This window comes from Mesitornis unicolor, unplaced genomic scaffold (genome assembly GCF_000695765.1).
Source record: "Mesitornis unicolor isolate BGI_N332 unplaced genomic scaffold, ASM69576v1 scaffold9389, whole genome shotgun sequence".
Taxonomy (NCBI): Eukaryota; Metazoa; Chordata; class Aves; order Mesitornithiformes; family Mesitornithidae; genus Mesitornis; species Mesitornis unicolor.
The window spans coordinates 7,949-28,439 of NW_010209320.1; the positions used below are offsets into that span (position 1 = coordinate 7,949).

Below are 20,491 nucleotides of genomic sequence, written 5' to 3' on the forward strand. Positions count from 1 at the left end.
TACTCCAGGCTTGCACCCCATGCTGTACTGGGACCCTGTTGCACTATTCCCTTTTCTCTTACAGAAACAGAGAGCAGGTGTTGAAATAATAAATGCTCAGTGTCAGGATTCATCAACCCAGGAGATTATCTTGGCTAATGCAGTCCCTCTGGTGGAGCCTGTTGAAGAAAAGCAGAAGTCGCTCTTTAGTCTGTAATAGAAAATCTCTCTCTTGACATACATTTCAACAGCAGTTGGAGGATGTTTGTATCTGTACCTTTGAGGAAGGCAAGCTGATGCAGCATTTAGGAAACCATAAGATGGTCTTTAGAAAAGAATACACTATCAATGGTCCTTTTACATAGAACTTAAATGTTTATTCATTAGACAAAGCATTTTATACTTAGCATGTCATAAGACAGAAGTAGACAGGAGTTTTGTTTAATTTATTCATTTAAATATAGACAGCTGTATGAAAACTTTTAGCTTTATCCATAAAGTGTCAGAGTAAGAACAATGAAAAATTGAAGATTGACAACTAACTCACCCTATTGTACTGAAGTATTAGCAAAATTCTGTCTCTATTGTATTGAATTATCTCCAGTCTTTCTTTGAAACAATGGCTTCACAAGTAGCTAGATCAAATTGTGTCTTAATTTCTGTATCTTTTATTTTCAATCTGTTTTGAGCCTAGGACACATATTTGTTTTATTTCTGAATTTATTTTTAACTCTCTTGTTGAAGCCAAGACTTTAAGAAGAAGATTTTGTTAATTAAACATGTAATGGAAACATGACTGGAGTAATTTGGTATTCTTGTTTCCCACATACATCATGGCCTCATTAGTGAGGAGCATCCTGATTTCTCTCTTTGAAAGACGGGTTGTTGGGCTGACTCTGTGGGTAGGCCTGCCTTGTGCAGCTGCTCTTGCAGTACAAGTCACAGTCAAAAATCCTGATGACAGAGATGCAGTATGTAGATCATATCTGTGGTTGCAGCTGCTAGATGAAGTAGTGGCTCTCAGGTTTGGTTGGGTTTTTTCAGTCCCTGTGAGGAACTAGCATGAGGGGAATTTTGGAAATAACTAATTGTTTTTTAGGAATACCAAAACACCATGTCCTTACCTCAACAAAGAGAATTAGGTTTTAATAGCATTCAGTGTGTCCTGTAGATTGTTTTTACAATATTTATGTTAACTTGCAATGTGCTGGGAATGCTCAAGCTTACCCAGGACTAGCCCTAGAGGGTGTGGGAACAAATCTGATAGACAAGGCTTTCCAGAAGCAACTTATGCTCATGACCAGGTTTTCAGAGGAGTTCAATCTCCATTTCAGTTATCTTTTACTTATTTAAGTTTTCAGAAGACGCTGAGCATTTCTGAAATTGGGTCCCCTAATTCTTGTGACAGCTTAGTTAAGAGCCATCATTAACCAGATGAGTAAGTGTATCTCTGCTCAGCAGTGTACTTGGATCTGTGAGCAGGACCTGTTTGCTCCATGGTAAGCCTGCTTTGGGTGTTGTGAACTGGGGCAAAATGAAGTTTGTCTTTGCTTTGGCGGCATTTGGCAGCTCTTTGCTGAGGGTCCTTCTGCTCTTCCTCACTCCCAGTTGCATTTCAGGGCCTAGTTTTGAAATTTGACGGTGTATGGTCTAGAACCAGCCCCTGGCCCCTCATCCGTCTCCCCCTCTTGGGGCACCAAAGGCCCTGCTACCGTTTCCAAGCGAAGTTCTCCGTACTGGCGCTTGGTTCCTGGCTCCAGCGGGGCCGGATACCTCCAGCGCCTCTCCCCGAACCGGCTGCAGTTCAGCTCGGCGCCCCTGGGCGGCTCCCGGCGCTCGGCGAGGCTCTCCGCCTTCAGCCGCTCGCCCTTTCTCTGCCTCTTTCTCCCCCTCCTTTTATTCCAGCAATCAGGCGGCTAATTAACTGCCCAGGCCGGCCTTCGGTGCATAATATTGTAATGAGGTAGGAGGGAGAGCCGCAGCTGCTCCAGCATGAGCAGCCGGCTCTGTTCCTGGGCCCGGGAACGAGGAAGGAGCTGACTTCTTTCTCCCCGTTGAAGTTGCCTGAAGCGCGGACGGGAAAAGCAGACAGGGGCAGGTCCGCCGCCGGCACCGGGCATGAGCGAGGCGTTGGGGTCCTAGAGGATCCTGGGGGAGTGACCGAAGATGGGCAACCAGCCTGGGCGAACGGAGGAGCACGATCAAGGTCTGTAGGGAGCGGGCGAAGCGCCGGGGCTGGTGCTGCAGGGATGGGTTTTGTTCTCCGGGGCTTTCACCGCGGTGTCCCGCTGAGCGGAAGCGGAGGTTGCTGGCACAGCTCACGCTGATGCCTCCGAGCCTGATAGAGAAATTACTGCTGGTTACCTGGTGCTTGTTACTGCTCCGTACCTGAGATCGCAGCACCGTCCTTAGGGAAGCTTTTCTGAAAGAAATCATTTGGTTGGAACAGAAATGCCTACAAGGGAGGGGCCTTAATGCTTGACAGATACTATTTTACAGAGTCTGCATGATGCAGCTGAAAAGTTACAAAGCCTATCTAGCGCTGTACGTACAACTTGGCAGGATCCGCAGCTTGCCTGTGTTAGCCTTTACCATTGTTCGTGGCCTGAGGCCTGAAATGTTCTAGGCCTTAGAATTTAAAATGATGCCTTTGTGGAAGGTCTTCCCACCATTGTCCTTCCAGAAGTGTAGTGCTTTGCATGTTAATCAGCAGCAGATTTTATAGAAAGCCAAGAGCCAGTATCAGGTATATCTCATTCCCCTTATGCCAAATGTCTGTACACTAGGAGGGTTAGTAATTTTTTTCTGATGCCGTGGTACTGTTTTGGCTGCCTTTTGATTTATTTTGCTTGTTTCTCAAATGCTGAATGAGGAAAAAATGGTGTGGCTGCTGATTTCTGCTGTTTATTTCTTTATGTTCAAGCTTGGAACCCTTTACCGTACAGAAAACTGGAATCGGTTGTATTTCCTGGCACTCTGTTTCTTACTGTTGCCATGGGAATTTCATTCAGAAAATTTCATTAAAGTTGTTACTGCTTGGTCAGGATTTCTTTATAACTTTGGATTGGATATGTAGTTATTGTTTTAAAAGCAAATACATCTGTACCCGATCTCTAGTATTGTGACGAAAAGCAAGAGGCGAACACAGCTGCATTGCTGCTCTAGGATCTCTCACAATAGAGTGCTGGACCAGCAGTGAGGTGTAGAGGAGAACTCTCTAGCACTGCGTTAATCAGCAGCCTAATGAAGAACACAAAAGCTGCCAGTATCCAGTCACCAGAAGAAATGCTGCCCTAGGGGAAAGTTAAACTTTAGGCTGGAAAGTATGGCTGCCTACATCCCCGGGCCGGCTGTGACATCTGTATTTCACTGGCCACTGCCAGCTATAGAGGTCTTGCTGGAAAAAACCACGTTACTGTTGTTTGAGGAGGGAATAATAGTGACGATAAACTAAAGGAGAGATGGATAATGGCATGGGGATGTACAGTGCTGAATTCTGATCACATATGAGAACACTGTCTCTGATTTTGCAGGGCTAGTGGTGGGATTTGCGCAGCTTATTACTGTTAACGCAGATGATAAATGAGTGTGCAGACCCCCTGTGGGTTTTGAAAATCTCTTTCATCCTTTGTTTTCTCTTTTCCTATGACTTATTTTTTTTTTAACTGAAGAGGAAAGAGTTATGCTTCTGTTGCACCTACAGTTTTACAACTCAGTTTTTAAATGTGGGCTGCACTAGGTCATGTTTTAATGTGCTCACTGTTTTTGTAAGGTATGAATATCACTGAGAAACGCGGAGCATTTTGCGTTGAACTACAAGCTCGAGACTGTTTAATCATGAAAAAAGTTCCAAGAATATCACTGCTGATAGAATAAATTCTGACAACATATTCCTTGTGTGTGAGAGCTCATGGTTTGGAATTCAGGGGATAATGTCAAGACATCTGCAACAGAACTGGTGTTGATTTTTGACGACTAGGAGTCGAACACTTATTTTTCACATTAGAATGTGATACCTGGAAGTGTCTACCTTGGGCTTTGTGTCTGCTTGGATGAACTTAAATAAGATCCTGTTCAGGAATACCTATATCTAGAATAACTGTGATACTGTAAGTAAGAGCGTAAAATTGTCTAGAAAGGAGTTGAGGAGATTGTAATAATGCTAGATTCTACAGGCTTTTCCTGACTTTTAATTTAAAACTTACTTTAAACCGTTTTTACAATCGTTTGCAAGAACTTTTGTGGTGTATGACCTAAGTTTGCACCACTTGTTTGCCCAAACTTTCCTTCTTGGAATGTGGTCGCTTTTCCTGCTATATGTGAGTGCTCTCAATATTCGTATAAAGCACATGGAGGTTTTAGAATGAAAACACCTATGAAGCAGTACAGAAAAAGATGTAAAACAACAGTGGATACTGCTGCAGTTCATCAGTAGAGTTAGTTTTCTGCTTCTGAGCCTGGCTGCCTCAAGCTAAAGGAGCCATTCGTGTATACACAGGCCAGAGCACCTGTGAAAAAGCTTCGTGGGAGTTGTGTGGAAGAATACAATGTTATCCAGCACACCAATATTTATTAAGAGAAGCAGCATTTCAAACACTAGTTTGCCTTGGAAACAGCGAGGCAGCCTGTGTATTTCTGAACAGGAGTGCTCAGATCCTTTGACATTGGTTGATACGGCGATGGTGGCGTTTTGTTTATCCTCTAAACATCTGCAGGTGATGTGATGATTAATCTCCTTGGGAAGAGGTGGAAAAAATGGCTCAATACATACAAAAATTTTCTTGAAAGTAGCAGTTGAATGGGAAATGTTAACTTCTCTAGTTGGAACAAGGTGACGGGTGGGGTTATCCAAGGGTTAGACTTTTTTTGGGACTGTGCTTGTTTGTAAAACATGCTTACACGGCTTGGATGAGAATATCAAATGTCAGTGCACACACTAAGCCAGTATTGTTCTGTTTTCTTAGGTCCGTTTTGCCCTGGCCTAGGGGTGGCTTCATTTTCTGTTTGAGGAAGGGATTCTTCACTGTAGGATAAATAGTTTGTAAAATATACCCTTTATCATGGAAGTCTCTGTATTGTAGAAATGTATTATTTCTTATTATTTCTTTCTTTCTTTGAGCTGCATAGTCAGATCTTTGCTGGGTGCTCTCTTTAGTCTCTCACACGCTTCTCTTCCTTTCTTCTAAACATGGGAGCCATTCATTTTAACTCTGTTGTATGTCAGCATGCCATTTCTGCCAAGCAAGAGCTCAGGGGAACAGATGAGTTTAATGATGCTGTGGGGGGAAGGGAGGGTGGAGAGGGGCCAGCAAAGCCAATGAATCATATCACAGCTTTCATGGAAATACCAACAGCAAGTCATGTCCTCCTCGTGTTCGGGCAGTGAGCTGTAGACCTTTTGTTCCCAGCGGAGCCAGCAAACCACCATTTGCTCTCCAGTGGATAGTTTAATTCCTTAGTCACCTCTTCTTCCCACAAGTCATTCTTGCATCGGGGTTTTACAAATGCTCTCATTTTTCAGAGTAGTAACACACTGCTGATTAAAATGGCACTGAAGAACTTTTATTTTCCCCTGGAGGGTAATTTTTGCTTGACTTCAGCCTCTCTTCCAAGGCCAGTTAGGGCCAGCTCTGTTGATTAGTCTTGTGATGTGACTTGACTGGGCTGACATGATTAAATAATCTCAGAAATACCGACAAACAGATGTGAAATGGCAGTGGTCTCTTCTGCTCTGCAAGCCAGGGAGATGAGTGCAGCCAAGAGCCTATGTCACAACTTGGACTGGCCTCTTAGAGGAATTTAGTCATCAGTATGACTAATTTGCTGCCTCTGAAATTATCTGTTTGAGGCAGAATTAAGTGATAATCCGAGGTCCCCTAATCTCAAGATGAGGCTAATGAATGCCAAATTAATGGAAGAGGTCAGTAAGCTCTCCTGCACGACTGCGAGGGCCTTTGTAATGGTTTCCAGCGTTGGCTGGAAGATGTGCTGGGTGGGAGTACTTTCTCTATGGGCAGGACCAGAGCTTTTACAAGAACTTTTAGGGTATGGCAGACAGCAGGATGTGGTTTATGCATTTAATTTTGTGTCACATTGTTTTGCTGATGAAAATTAAAGCCATTCTTGGATGAAAGCAGGGAGCTTCTGCTGGGAATGAGCTGGTCAGCAAGAGCTTGTCCTATGGTTAGAGCTTTGCGGACTGTGCTTTTGCTCCAGTGCTGGTGGTGTTTTAGGATCTATGAACAGTAGATCTAGTATGATAGTAAATGTAAAAGCTGACTTTCTTTAAGATTGTTTTATGCATTTAGTAAATGTACTGCAGTTGGCTTGACAGTAGTGGAGTGATAGGGGAACAGCCAGTGGGTGGCTGTGATTGTGTGTTGGTTCTGACACAGTAGTAAACGACTCGAATGAGGGGAGAAGAGTGAAAGGAAGAGGCAGTAATGCTGGCCTTGCAGAAAAAGTAAAGCTTTTTTTGTGTGTTTGGGTTACATTTGGTTCCTCAAGATCTTAAATTTTATAAAGCTAGTCAGAGAAATTTGAGCAAGTATTGCACTGAAACCTGCCAGGGCCCTGGAAATGTTCATGAGTTTGTTCAGAAGCAGTCCTGTGTTTTGGAGCTTCTATTGGTATTTCAGCAAAGTGATTCCTTTTATTGTTTTTCTCTTTTTAGTTTCTCTGCTATTTTACTAATTTGTTCTCCATAAGATCTCCTGATTTCCACAGGGAACGTAGCTTTCAGAACAACATGAAATTGTAAAGCTGAAGCAAACTACTCTGATTTCACTGGCACTGTATTGCTTGAAGAGGACTTAATTTGATTTTTCTGTGGTTCTCACAGACTACCTCTAGCAGGTTAACAAATCTTTGATGCTTTCACTATTTTTTGATACTTCCTATGCTATATCTCTAAGCAACTTGAGCATGATGATTAAAGATGATATAAAACTGAGGAACTCTGAGGATAATAGACACTGCTAGATTTTCCATGCCTCAGCTTTTTTCTTGCCCCGATTCAAAGCAGACACATATTCATGGATCTTTTTTGAAATATTCCATCTATTATATTTCATGGAGGAGCAATGTTTTTCCATAAGCATCAATAGAAATGGATTGCATGTTCTGAGGCAGAGTGCTCTGTCCTTGTGTGATCTGTGCTTATCGGTCTGTTCTCCCAGGCTATGGCATTACATCAGAACTGCAGTTTTCTGCCCCTCTGCATAGCTCACAACTAACAACCTCTGTATTTTTATCAACAGCAATGTTTAAATGTAAAGTTCTTACAGGCAAATTTTATTTTGATGGCTGGAAAAATACACCCTTTGGAAAATGTAAGGCTAACGTGAGTTTGTGGGGTCCAGTTCTGAGCATGCGTAGGGGATGTGTTGGCTGAAACAAGGACATCTATTTTTCCACTTCTTACCAAGATGAAAGAACTGTGTAGTTTTAGTCTTGATTGGAATTTGTTCAGTTGTTTAGGAAAAATACTAAGGACTAAGTAAATCTCTGTCCTGTGAGCAGGTTTACGTTCCTCTTATATTCTTGTCCTGATGGATGCTTTGGTGCTGTTAAAAATTGTTGGTGAAAGTGGGACACTACTGAAGCCAGTAAGAGTTTTCACAGAATCCCAGACCGTTAGGGACTGGAAGGGACCTCCAAAGCTCATCCAGTCCAATCCCCCTGCCGGAGCAGGAACACCCAGATGAGGTTACACAGGAAGGCGTCCAGGCGGGTTTTGAATGTCTGCAGAGAAGGAGACTCCACAACCTCTCTGGGCAGCCTGGGCCAGGGCTCTGTCACCCTCACTGAGAAGAAGTGTCTTCTCCAATTGAAGGGGAACCTCCTGTGTTCCAGCTTGTGCCCATTACCCCTTGTCCTATCATTGTTTGTCACCGAGAAGAGCCTGGCTCCATCCTCGTGACACTCACCCTTTAAATATTTATAAACATGAATGAGGTCTCCCCTCAGTCTCCTCTTCTGCAAACTAAAGAGACCCAGCTCCCTTAGCCGCTCAAGTAACTTCAGTGAAGTCATGATTGTTAATGTATGGAAAGAGGCTTTAGGGACAGGGTGCAGTTAGTCATTCATTATATTGTGCTTATGTTGGCTGACTTTTCCTTCTTCCCCTACAGAGTTGTAGTTTAACCTTTCTGTTGCATTTCTTTGCCATGGGCTGGTGACCAATATTCAGGATAATATGATGAATGGTATTTAGTTATGTTTTGTTTGCTTTCGATGATATGTTCTAGTTCTAAACTAGGATGATACCTGAAAAGAGAAAAGCTGCTTCAAAAAGAGACAATTTATTGACAGTTTATTGAGCGAACTCTTAATCTTTGAGGACTCTGCCCTTCTGCACGGCTTCTGCCTTGGGACGTTGTAGTAGGATTCTTGAATTCAGCAGAAAAACCTGTAAGGCAATATGATTTTCTTACAGCCTTTTAATTTTGACCTGTTTACCTTTTACGATTACCTTAATGGTTTCCTTTAGGTAGGTTTGTAGAAAAACACCTTAATATGGGGCTGTTTTGATAGGAGCAAAGCAAATGTGAGCACACCAAGGTAATACTTTTGAAGTGCCATAGAAACCGAGCATGTTGTCGTCCTGATCATCACTGAGCTGTCTCTGACTAGTCCAACTGACTGGAGTAATCCCATGCTGTACTAGGGATAGAAAGCTGTTTTAATTAGCATGAACAAAGTCAAATGCAAAGGTGGCTTCTTCCCTGCATCTGGAGGATATTCTTTTGTATGTTTCATACCCTAAAGGTCTTCTGCATTTTGACATTGCAGCATTTATACTGAAGATGTAGAAATCCTTATAAACCATAATTATGCATCATATAATCACTTTTGTAGGGGCTGTTTCTACAAGGGTGTGGGTAATGATAAATTTGTTGGCAGGAGCCTGGTTCTCTGCAAGACAGGGAAGAGAAAAACCTTCAAAAGTAAAGCTGAGAATTACTCCCATAGACAAAACCACATCTGATTCCTGAAATACAGCAGAGGTGATTCCCTGTGCTTGCACAGAACAGAAGCAGCTCAGCAGTGAGGTCCATTAGTCACAGTTAACAGCTGGTAAGTGGGGGTGAGGCAGTTTCCATGATCACCATGGCAGGGTCTGGTATTCTCTGCTTGGAGAAAGCTCACGGCACCAGCTGGCCAAGAGTGCGATAGCCCTGGTGTTCATATATCTGTGATATGATAAAATAGTTGCTGAATTACAAAAATTCAGAGAAAAAGCAACGTTTTACTTGTTCAACGTGAACTGTCAAAATCGTGTTTTCTCAAAAAACCCCAAAACACATAACAGAAGCATATGACCAAACAGAAGAGGGCCTAAGTCTTGTTCCCAAGAGCACGTAATGCCAGCTGTAGTGCTGGAAAGGGATAAGGCAGTGGTGTCATATCCATCCCCATCTGCAAATATAATTCCTTCAACGGAAAGATTGCTCCAGAAAAGTGGTACAATTTATTTAAATCTTCAAAGGTTTTAAAACTTTGATCTAATGGAAGGTTGTGTGCAGGAGACAGCCTGTTTTCAGCTGACTAAAGCAATGTACAGAAATAATCTCATGTTGTGTTTCCAGGCCTGCTAAAGTACATAGCAATAACTTTGCTTAACCCGAAGCTGAGTATCCAGTTGACCATCCATCCATCATAGGCTTAAAATCTGTCTTGCTCCAAGGTGGGAGGCACAAAGCTCTAATACTATTTTCCCAGGCTTTTCCTAAGCAAAAGCTGCTGAGGATGGAGGGATCAGAAGGGAAGGAACAGTGCTCTTTGAGGGACTGAGGGTATTTCGACAATCCATATCGTCTGCATCGTGAGAAGTGCTGCTTTCATAAAACCTTGTTGAGTTTGGAGAATGGACTAATCATGTTAGAAATTACTCTCAGCCTCCTCCACACATAGTTTCTTTGAGGCTGCCTGGCTGTGGAAAATCTCTGACTGATCTTTTAATTAAAAGCTCTTTTTTTTTTTACCAAGGAGTTGAAGCTCTTCCTGCTTTGAAGTGGGCAACTTTTTGTAGATAAACATCTCATTATGTTATGAGATTTCTTCCTCTCTCCCCTTCTGTCTCATTTCTTGATGCGTCTCATCCTGTGTTGATAGTTTTAATGATTTCAGCCTAGTTCCTAGTGTCAGCAATTCAGGACAGTACTAGTTGGCTCCCTTATCGCTATACTAGGCAATACTAAAGCTCTGGGTGAGCTGTGGGAACTAAATTGCAGTCCTCTCCCCACCCCCTCACTGAAGCAGGCTGGACACTACAATAAAACTGGGTTTATTATGTAGTCATCACATTTTAGAAACAAAAGGCAGTTGTAATATCAGTGCAATGCATACTGGTTATTAAGCACTAAGCAAACAATTGAAGAAAAAGGCCTCTAGATTTTAAATTTTGCCCTCCATTTTAGGGGAGGAGGAACCTCCTTTCACACTTCCATTTTTTAATCCCACTTTTCCCACTCTTTCTGGATTAGTGGGGTTGGAGAATTCATGAGGAAAGAAGTTATTTTGGCTTGGTCAGCCCTGGCCTTTGGCCAAGTGTGGGGCAGCGTTCCTGAACTGGAGGGTTCAGGCCATGGTTTCCAAATACAAAGGCATTTTCTGCTGCTCCGTTCCTCTGTGGTGGCTGCTGCTCCCTCAGTGGTGTCAGCTGAAGAGTTTATGGGAAGGGCAGGGAGTTAGATCAGGATCTGCCTTTAATGAAGAAAGTGAAAGGGGAGGAAAAACCATGCAGATATTTTATAGCCAAATCAGTTCCATGACTCAATTCACAACATGGCCTCATGAGCAGTTAAACAGCTTAAATAAAGTAGCCTTCTAATTGTGAAAATGTTGATAGTACGCGTTTCCCCCGCTTAAAATTGCATTTTTGTTACCCTTTGTGCCTGTAGATGTGATGTCAGACAGAGCTCGGTAGCTTAGAGGAGTGATCCACAGCACCTGAGTTGTTTGGGAGGAGCAGGGTTCTTCTGCTTTTTCTTTCCTATTGGATTCTTGGACAGGAGGTTTGGGTAACTCTTCTTCATTAACTTCCAGCCACAGATCAGATGTTAACGTTCGGTTGTGACAGCCATTCTATATCCACTGCACATAGAAGAAGGTATCTACTTGCTACTCTGTGATGACCATTATTAACTGAATTTATTTGTTTAGATTTAGACTTGCTTTTTGTTTGCTTTTTAATTTCCTATACTTCTCAAAACACTCAACACTGGTATTCTATTTAGTATAATTATGTTTTCCAGAAGTGAAAGTACAGCTGTCTTGTCACCACTGTTACTCCAGTAACGGCTGAGTGATGAATTTCTGGACTAGATTAGCTGGGAAGCTGTTTTCTGAGCTGGAGACAATGATCTACATGTCTGCAAGCTAGAAGAAAGGAAAATCCTGAGATTGTTACTCCAGCCAGTGGTCATTTATCTCAGGATTAATCCTAGTCCAGCTGTATGAGTTGAGAAGTTTTCTGCCTCTACCTCAGAGCAAAGCCACTGCTTTTTCTGAACAGCATCTCCCTGGGGGAAGTGTCAGTAAACTTCAAGGATGTCCCCCAAAGCGTAGTCACCTGCTGGCCAGCAGAAGCCTCCAAATTAACAGGTAGGAAAACAAAGGAAACCCCAAATTTAACAACCAGATCAAACTAAAAAATCCCTTATCTGAGTGAAACACCAGAAGTTTTGTATCCGTTCACTGAAAGATTCACATTTATGGATATTTTTCTCAGTTGTTTGTTTATTTTTGAACAGTTGTTGCCTAAAAAAAATTCCAAAAACCAACACCCAGAATAGAGTTTGGCTTAAAATCCATTTTGCTGTAGATAAGAGATGATTATACGTGATATCATCTCATTTTGACAGGTGCATAGGCAGAAAAGGTTCCAGAACAAGAAAAATCAGGAAGTGTCACAGAACAGAGAGATCCCTCTAATTTTGGTGTGGTAATACCACAAGTATATAGAGTCAAGACCCTCTTAAGGAATATAAATGATATGTTTTTAATTATGAGCTGTAATAGTTGTGGGAATTGTAAAATTGGATAAAAAGAACCAGCTTTATTTTTTTAAAAAGGACAATTCTGGATTTCTGTAACTTTGACCAGATTAGTTTGGGGATAATGACACATACAGAAAGTTTTAGTCTCTTTTTTTTTTTTCTCTAATTGAGGGATAGACAAAGGGGTATACTTAGCAGGTGACTATATTTTTTGGCAGGCCCACTGGTATTAACGGTTCCCAAAACAGCAGGCTTGAGGTTATCGGGAGGACATTCCAGTAGGGGTATGATATAGAGTTTCTCTGAGCATCCACTAAACAATTTGCTTTGGATGTCCCTATGTTTGTTATGCCAGGTTGCTGGGTAGTGTAGAAATTCAAAGCAGCACAGTGGTAGATTGCAGTGACATTTATGAAGTATGTTGTTTGGTTATTTGTATAACGTTTGGGTTTTTATATACCTCATTTCAGAGATGAACGCAGTGGTACCCTCATGATTCTCTTGGTGCCAGAGGTTTATGGTGCAGTGAAGCCCCTTGGATGCTGTTTGGACTCTTGAGCAGATTTGAAAGGGACATTTTTATTTGTGAAGAAGAATACCAGGCATGGTAGCTGAGGATACATACACACAGTACAGTTCTTACCTCCGGTTAGGTTCACCAATGAACTTCACTGATCTGTCTCTGGTGCTTAGACTTCTGAGCAAGCATTCCCTCTTACAGTACAGCCTGCACTGGTTTTGTACTGGGTACAGAACAGTATTATATTCAAGACAGGCATATCCAAGCATGAGTTTTCATTTGAGACTTAACAAACCTCCAGGAAACCCAAGTGAATAGTGTAAGAAATGTTTAGAGGAACTCTTTTGTATAGATGCTGGCACATCTTTCAGAGTAAAGAGATTTTAACTACTTCTGTTATTTAGAGAGGGATTGTATGTGAACAGGCCCATAAAGGGGAAAGTCAGTCAGCTGAAGTTCACAATGAGACTTTGTGAACAGGATTTTGATCAGATCTCATCTCATTTACCTTCTGAATGCAACCCTGTTTCCACTGTAATAACACTGAGCTGGGACAATGTGAACTTGAGCTTCAGCCCTTCTTGTGGCTGCGCTAGGAGCCTGCAATCACCGAACGCCAAGAAGAGCTGGTCTTTTTCTATTTGCATTTTAAGACTTTTTTGGAAGAGTTAAATGTGACTTTCTGTGTAAGAAGAATCAAGAGGGCAAATCCAACAAGCTGAAAACAAAATATCTATCATCTTTAAGGAATTCCTTAATTGTGCAGCAGAGATTCCTTAGGTACCTTTTGTTCTAAAACCACTGTGTAAGTTACTGAAGGGATTGGTGTAAATAGGGATTTTTTTATTGATTCTGGATTTGGTTATTTGAGAGTACTGGACAGTACACTTGTACATTTTTGCTTGGTTTACAGGCTAAAATTTGAATTAAACTATGGTTCTTCAAATATAAGGTTGTCTCTCCATAGGAGATGTCTCTTCTAGTGGCCACCCTTCAGAAGAGTGTCTGAGCAGTATTTCATCTGCAAATTTAAATTGATGACAGGTGCTCTTGTCATGACTTAGTCTTTGAGTTACCAAAAATAGTGCTTTTTCTTGTGTGCTTCTTGCACCTCAGATCTCTAGACTCATATCTTCTGATTAAAACAAAAAAAAGCCAACCTTTACAAAGTTTTCAGCTCTAATGTCAATGGTCTCTGCAGTCTTAAATTAGGAATTGCTCAGATCACAATGCTTTTTGCTGCTTTTTCTTTTGCAGGATGACCATGAGCCAGCACTGTGCCCTTGTGGCCAAGAAGGCCAATGGCATCCTGGGGTGTATCAGGAGGGGGGTGGTTGTAGGTCAAGAGAGGTTCTTCTTCCCCTCTGCTCTGCCCTGGTGAGACCACATCTGGAATATTGTGTTCAGTTCTGGGCCCCTCAGTTCAAGAAGGACAGGAACTGCTGGAGAGAGTCCAGCGTAGGGCTACAAAGATGATGAAGGGAGTGGAGCATCTCCCTTCTGAGGAGCGGCTGAGGGAGCTGGGGCTCTTTAGTTTGCAGAAGAGGAGACTGAGGGGAGACCTCATTCATGGTTATAAATATTTAAAGGGTGAGTGTCACGAGGATGGAGCCAGGCTCTTCTCGGTGACAAACAATGATAGGACAAGGGGTAATGGACACAAACTGGAACACAGGAGGTTCCACTGAAATTGGAGAAGAAACTTCTTCTCAGTGAGGGTGACAGAGCCCTGGCCCAGGCTGCCCAGAGAGGTTGTGGAGTCTCCTTCTCTGCAGACATTCAAAACCCGCCTGGATGCCTTCCTGTGTAACCTCATCTGGGTGTTCCTGCTCCGGCAGGGGGATTGGACTGGAGGAGCTTTGGAGGTCCCTTCCAATCCCTAACGTTCTGGGATTCTGTGATTCTGTAACCTCTCGTAGTGTAACTTTTCAAATACAGGTATCTGTTGTTCCCTAATACACTGTAATGTAATTATTTCACTTTCTTTAGTCTCTTGCTCTTTTCCTCTGTGTCAAATGTCAGTACTTGAGTTGCTTCCATGCACTGTCCACAATGATTATGTAGATAAAAATCTTCGTATTAAGTCTTTCTGCTTTTTTCTCCTGTTGCATGTTGTACCTGTTCCACAGGGAATGTAGTCAGGCAGTCCAGACAGTCCAACAGGCCATTAAAATGTTGTGGAAATAAGAGTTCATGTTGTAATTACTTTTTCGTCTCTGTGTTTGCTAAGTGATTAGAAGGCCTTATTTGAGCAGATGCTTCTGTATAATTAGTGTTAGGTTATCAAAACCACCTTTGCTGTTCTGCAGCCGTCTCCTTGTCTTTTTTAAGGCTAGGTGGAGTCCAAGTGAACCTTCCCAAAGATTTGCTGACCTATGAAGGTGTTGGCTCTATGACTAATACTTGGCAAACAGACTCATTCAGGAGAGCCGTGACTGGCCAAGCCTAGGTTTGCTTTGTTCGCTGTGACATAAAGACCAGTTAGCAGAGGGCATTGGCTTTCTGCAGAACAATCCTAAAAGAGATGGGAGGAGATGGTGTGCTCTTCTGAGTTATTGAGGATTATCCAAAGGAGCATCCAAGACTGTGGTAGCTGAAAAATGCTGACAGTTAACCCATTCAGCTCATTCCCTTTGTGTATCAAGGAGATCAAGCTGTAACTGTGTCACAGTATCATAGTGTCATTCTTTTATCCTTTTATTTATGCTGATGGTGGACCAGAAGTTTTAGACATCTCACTCTCAAATATGAAGTTCTAAACAGCTTAAGCCGTTTTGAAAATTACATTAAGATGTGGTCTGTGCTGCTTGACACCTTCATCTCTGAAAATCTGGGCTTCTGCATCCAGTCCCACTCTCATTCTAACCCCCAAGAAGCACTCAGGATTGACTTGGTTCTTCTTCGTGAGTTGGTTTAGTCATGTGCATCCGTTCAATATTTGTTATTGAGCTGTCTCACTGCCTGAGGTTTAAGGATAGGAGCATTAGATAATGTGGCAGAACAGTAGGGATTTGGCCTCTGTGCAGACATCTGTATGGAAGAGCACAGCAGCACAGGTGAGGATTGCTGTTGTATCTGCCCTACTTTTCTGTGGTTATGTTTGCTTTTTTGCATGCCACCATGAAATGTTTTGGTGTGTTTCCTGTTAATTAGGCTATCAAAGGATCTCTGGTAAGTAGGGATGTTGTTCAACTGTTTCATTTGCCTAAACAAGGAAAAATAGGGCGGTTCAATGAAGTAGGTTTGTGTGGAAAACTGAAATCTCTTAACGAAAAGTACTTTGAAAGAGTCAAATGTACACCAGTCCTTATTCTGTGCTGTGTAGTCATCTACCAAAGGACATTTCTAGTTCACTCCTAATCAGTCGTGGTATCAGTCTCGAGAGCAAGGCTGAAGCCAGGAGGAAAGTGATCTGCCAAGTCTTCTGGGCTTTCAGTTAAGCTTTGAGCTCTTAGTGGCTTAGCCACTTTGGGAAAATGATTTTTAAGCACCAAAGTTACTTAGATTATGGAAAACTTTACTCTGAGTTGACAAGACAAGAAGTCTGGCTAGGCTCCCTGTAACATGTACTTCTTTATCCTAGGGGGTCAACAGAGTGCAGTGGCTCCAAGCTAATGCCATCTTTTCTGATTTGCCTGTGACTAAATCAAGATCAGTGATGTCATGAAGTCACATATTAATGCATTGTGGTAGGGTGTTCATTGTGTGGCTGGAGATCACCAAAGTAGTACTTGGGTACTGGAGTCATTTTGGAAGTGGCACATAAAAGCTGCTATTACCTGCCTTGTAACACCAGCTTGTAAATCTGCTGTGAAAGTCTGATTGTTGGGTTCAATGTCTAGTGGCATTTTGGATGTCTTCAGGCATCACTTGCTCTCTCTGGAGCAGCGGACAGGTCTCTCACAGGCACTGTCAAATCTTTCAGCTCAGTGAAGGAATATTAAATACAGCTGAAGGGTGTCTGAAATGGCACCAGACATCTGTATTTTGGCTTCCTACACTAGGTGACATAAACCAGGTGGGATTAAGGTACACCTGTGACCCAGGTTTGTTTTGTATACAGAACTCCAAGGTGGCTAAAAATTGTAATAGGACCTTACACAGGCAGAACTGAGCCCGGTTGAGTCCATGGGTGCATTACCTCTGTGTGTTCCAGTGCCACTGTGGATCCTCAGCGAGATCTTGGCAAAGCCAGAGTAAGTGCAGCCATGCTGAGTCCATGACCTACTGAAGTCACAGCCAGAGGAAAACCTGAAAACCAAAACTGATAAGAAGAAACTACATATGACAGAGCACAGAAGATTGTACGGGGAGGTTTAATAACGCTTTTTCTTTGTTGTACAAGCACGGGCTGTGAACAATGTTCTTTACTTGGTCATTCTGCTAAATGCTTGCAGGCTGCTTGATCTGTATTGGCCTTTCCCTCAAGGTACCACAGGAATCACTTTTCTATCTGAGGCTTGGGACTTCTGTCCAGATGGCAAAATGTATAAAAATATCTTAGCACATGGGCACAGAATTCCAGAACAGTGGAAGAATTGCAGTCTTCTGTTGGCAGAAAGGCTAGGAGTTTGCCCATAATTTATTGTTGCTATCTCTTCTTGGGGTTTTTTTTAAACCCTTTTTGAGTTGGGAGGGATGGCAGAGACACAAGACAGTGAAATAGCTGGTCTGTGGCAAATGCAGGAGCTAGAATGGGAGAGATGTATCAGTCCTCGAGCAGCAGATAATCGTGAGAGTACAAACTTGTCTGCAGGCAACAATTTGCCTTTTTGAAATGTATGAGTTTAACATTGCAGAGCGCTATGAATAGCTTTCTTTTATTTCTTGTTATCCTGCCCTTGCCATTCAAATAAGGTATCTATTGTTTAAAAATATCACACCCGAGATGCATCTGTCTTCATGTTTTAGTCTTACATGACTGAAATGCTTTCTGAAATGAATCGGTGATCAGCGAGCTTAAATTACGTAGATGAGCGCTACATGCAAGACTCTTGGTATCTACTTAAACTATGGAAAAATGAAATACTAATGTGAGTTTTTAAATAAGTTGAGGAAGAAAATGTGTTTTTATTGTTCTTAGTTTAGGAGTTGATAGGGTTTAAATTTAGGAAGTATGAAATGGAACATTCTCTGTTCATTCGGTCCCTGGAACGGCAGAAGCCCATTGGCATTAACCTTTGGGTTATTAATATGTTGATGGAGGGATGGATTAAGAAAAGGGCAGGTTGTAGGACACAAATGGCACAAAGGCCAGAGGCAAATAATCTTGTATTGACTCCAGTTCTAAAAAAAAAAAAAATAATAAATTAATTCAAGACAGAAATTAATTTCCAAAGATGGTTCTGTGGTCAAATGAAGTTGCTTTCCAGCTGAGATTATTTCTCTGCTCTGGGACTGGAGAAGCAGGTATTTGAACTGTTAATTGTACTTTAGGGGCAAGTAAAATAAATGTAACTTTGAGGCTAATACTTTACTGGGAAGACAGTGATAATGTGCTATCTCAGAGCACACAGAGCATGAAGGCACGTAAACTTACTGAATCTTCATTCCAAAATGTCATGTGTCTCCACTGTGACTATGGTAAAATGTGTGCCACCTGCTCCCTGCTAGCCCTCTAATGACATTAGCCGTACTGCGTGGACTTCACTTCTGAACAGCAGTCCTACCTTGGGGGATTTGGAAATGGTTTTCTCCATTCCGTCACCCATTGGGTTGTGGATGCCCCCTGGGAGCTGTTGTGGCAGGTGCTGAGAGCTCAGATCAAATGCGGATCATTATGTGGAAAAACTGAAGAGTAATCCTCAGCCTTCCTTCTGTGGAAAACATTGTAGCTGTGCTGAAAATGGGATTAAAATGGCTAAAGATCATCATGAGGGGTCAACTTTTATCTCATTAAAGTCTCACTTTGTTTCTGACGGCAGCGGAAAATCAGTGAGTATCCCTGGCAGAAAGTGGTGCGAACAATAAAGCTGCACAGCAGCAGCCAGCTCCAGGGTCCTAATCCTTACTGACTTGCCGTGACCTTGGGTGAGACGTTTCATTCCTCTCTGCTACCCTGTGCTGTAACCCAGAGTTAATTATGTGTTTCACAGGATTTGAGTTAAATAGCTGTCGGTTTTAAAGCACTTTGAAAGTTATAACCTCTATATGCATGTTAACGTTTAATTCCTCACAACTGAATAGTGCGGCTGATACTGAAAATGGAGGAGTTCTTACAGGGCGCCAAGGTGAGGAAGACTTTGCTGAGCTGACCTCAGTCTGAGCTGAAGAGGTTTTCAGGCAATAACTCTCAGTGGAGTAATTCAGGAGTCATTCCCAGTTCCTCTGAAGTAGGGGAGCACGAGCTGAACCCATTAGCAGAGTGGGTGTGGGACTGGGAGAATGGGAAGTTAGGGATGGTGCAAAGGGAATGAGAAATACGCTGTTGGTCAGAGGTAGCCTGAGCTTGGATATATGGGACAGTGGGAAAGAGCTTGTGTTCAAAGCTGGTAAGAGAAGCTGAGGTGACAGGTTGGGCAGCACGGATGAGCAGTGACAACAGGAATGAGGTGCCATAGCACCATCTTGCCCATACAGAAAGGTATTTAGTGGTTTAGTTTTGTCTTATTTCTTTTCATGAATGTTTCTTTGAGATGCTGGGCTGTTTTTTCTCTTCCCTGCTCAAAAGAAGCAGCACTTTCTGGGATGTGAAGTTCTGTGTGATCCCAGCCACTTCAAGCAGCAGCATACATCACCCCAGATGGAGTTCTGCAGCTCGGTGGGCACACATCTGTCTGGGGTCTCCCATAGCCCATAAGCAGTGTGGGGTGCCGGGCTAACCAGGTCACCGGGGTGACTTGTAAAGCCCTCAGTGCGGTTCCTGCAGAGTGGGTGCCTGGGGCTGTGGGGCTGGCAGCTCCATTTGTAACTGCTACACCATCAATTTCAAGGTCATTCACAGGGGGGGGTTGCCCATAAAATAGACTTTGTAGTAGTGCTTTTATACTTGCTTTGGTTGCTTTGTAAGCAACATACATATGCATTCAGAACGGTTTCTTTTGTGGGCGCTCTGTGGCTTTTTAGGATTGCATGGCATTGTTTTGGAGAGTGGAGAGAGGAAAATACATAAACACTTTTACGTCATAAAACAAACCCAGGTTGGTTAATGGTTATTGATGGATAGCAAATGCTTTGTGATTTATGACAGAACAAGTCAACAGAGCATGGAGTCTTACAAAACACGTGGGACAGGTTGAGTAAGCTTGGAGCCTGGTTGGCAAGCTGGTGAAGTACAGATAATCCCAGTTAAACATGCTTAATTGTTGCCCTTATGTATATGTCTTCCATTGCTCAGGATCACGTTGCAGTTGTCATCTGGTGGTGATAAGAAGCACAGAGGCATTGCTACCAAAAGTGTTAGGTTTCTCTTAGGAAAAGGTGGTTTTCTCAGTGCCATGCAGTTTTTACCAGTGTGTAGTAGCATCATCATTTCTTGTACTGTATATAATACTGCCTAGTCAGCCCTACCCACTACTTGTGTATCACTGCCCAGCCTTGTGCTGACCAGATGAGTCATGTCATCACAGTAGCTTGGGCATAGAAAAAAAAATATTCAGAGCGCTTGCTTTGTCATAAAATTCTATTATAACAGTAGAAAAACCCTTCAGATTGAATGCAAGTCCAGGACGTAACAGAAGATGTTAAATCCACCCCTTAGGCTCCGTTGAAGAACAAGTGTGGCCATTTGTAATGCATATTTTACATCTTAGTTCTGTAGCATGATTATAGCTTTCATGAGTACTGCGTCTCTACTCTGGACACTTGTCCTACTTGATGTTCAAGAGATGAAGTCAAACCAGGCCTTGTGCTGTCTCGCCTGGACACCTGGGGTTCCCCTCACATCACCCTTTGCCTCTAAGCAAGAAGGAGCCGTGCTGAGCTGGGATTTCTCTGCTGGAAGCAGCACATCACATCATGGTCCATTCAGTTTCCCTGTTGTCCTTCATCT

At 42.6% G+C, this 20,491-nt stretch overlaps 1 protein-coding gene across 1 annotated transcript in view; it reads left to right on the forward strand.

Moving 5' to 3' along the window:
• The first annotated feature begins 1,894 nt into the window (after window positions 1–1,894).
• SPECC1 (sperm antigen with calponin homology and coiled-coil domains 1) overlaps window positions 1,895–20,491 on the forward strand; it is a 58,156-nt gene continuing 39,559 nt past the window's right edge. Inside the window, exon 1 of the mRNA XM_010192845.1 lies at window positions 1,895–2,185. Coding sequence (XP_010191147.1) covers window positions 2,146–2,185 — 40 coding nt within the window. The 5' untranslated portion in view covers window positions 1,895–2,145. The remainder of the gene's footprint in view (window positions 2,186–20,491) is intronic.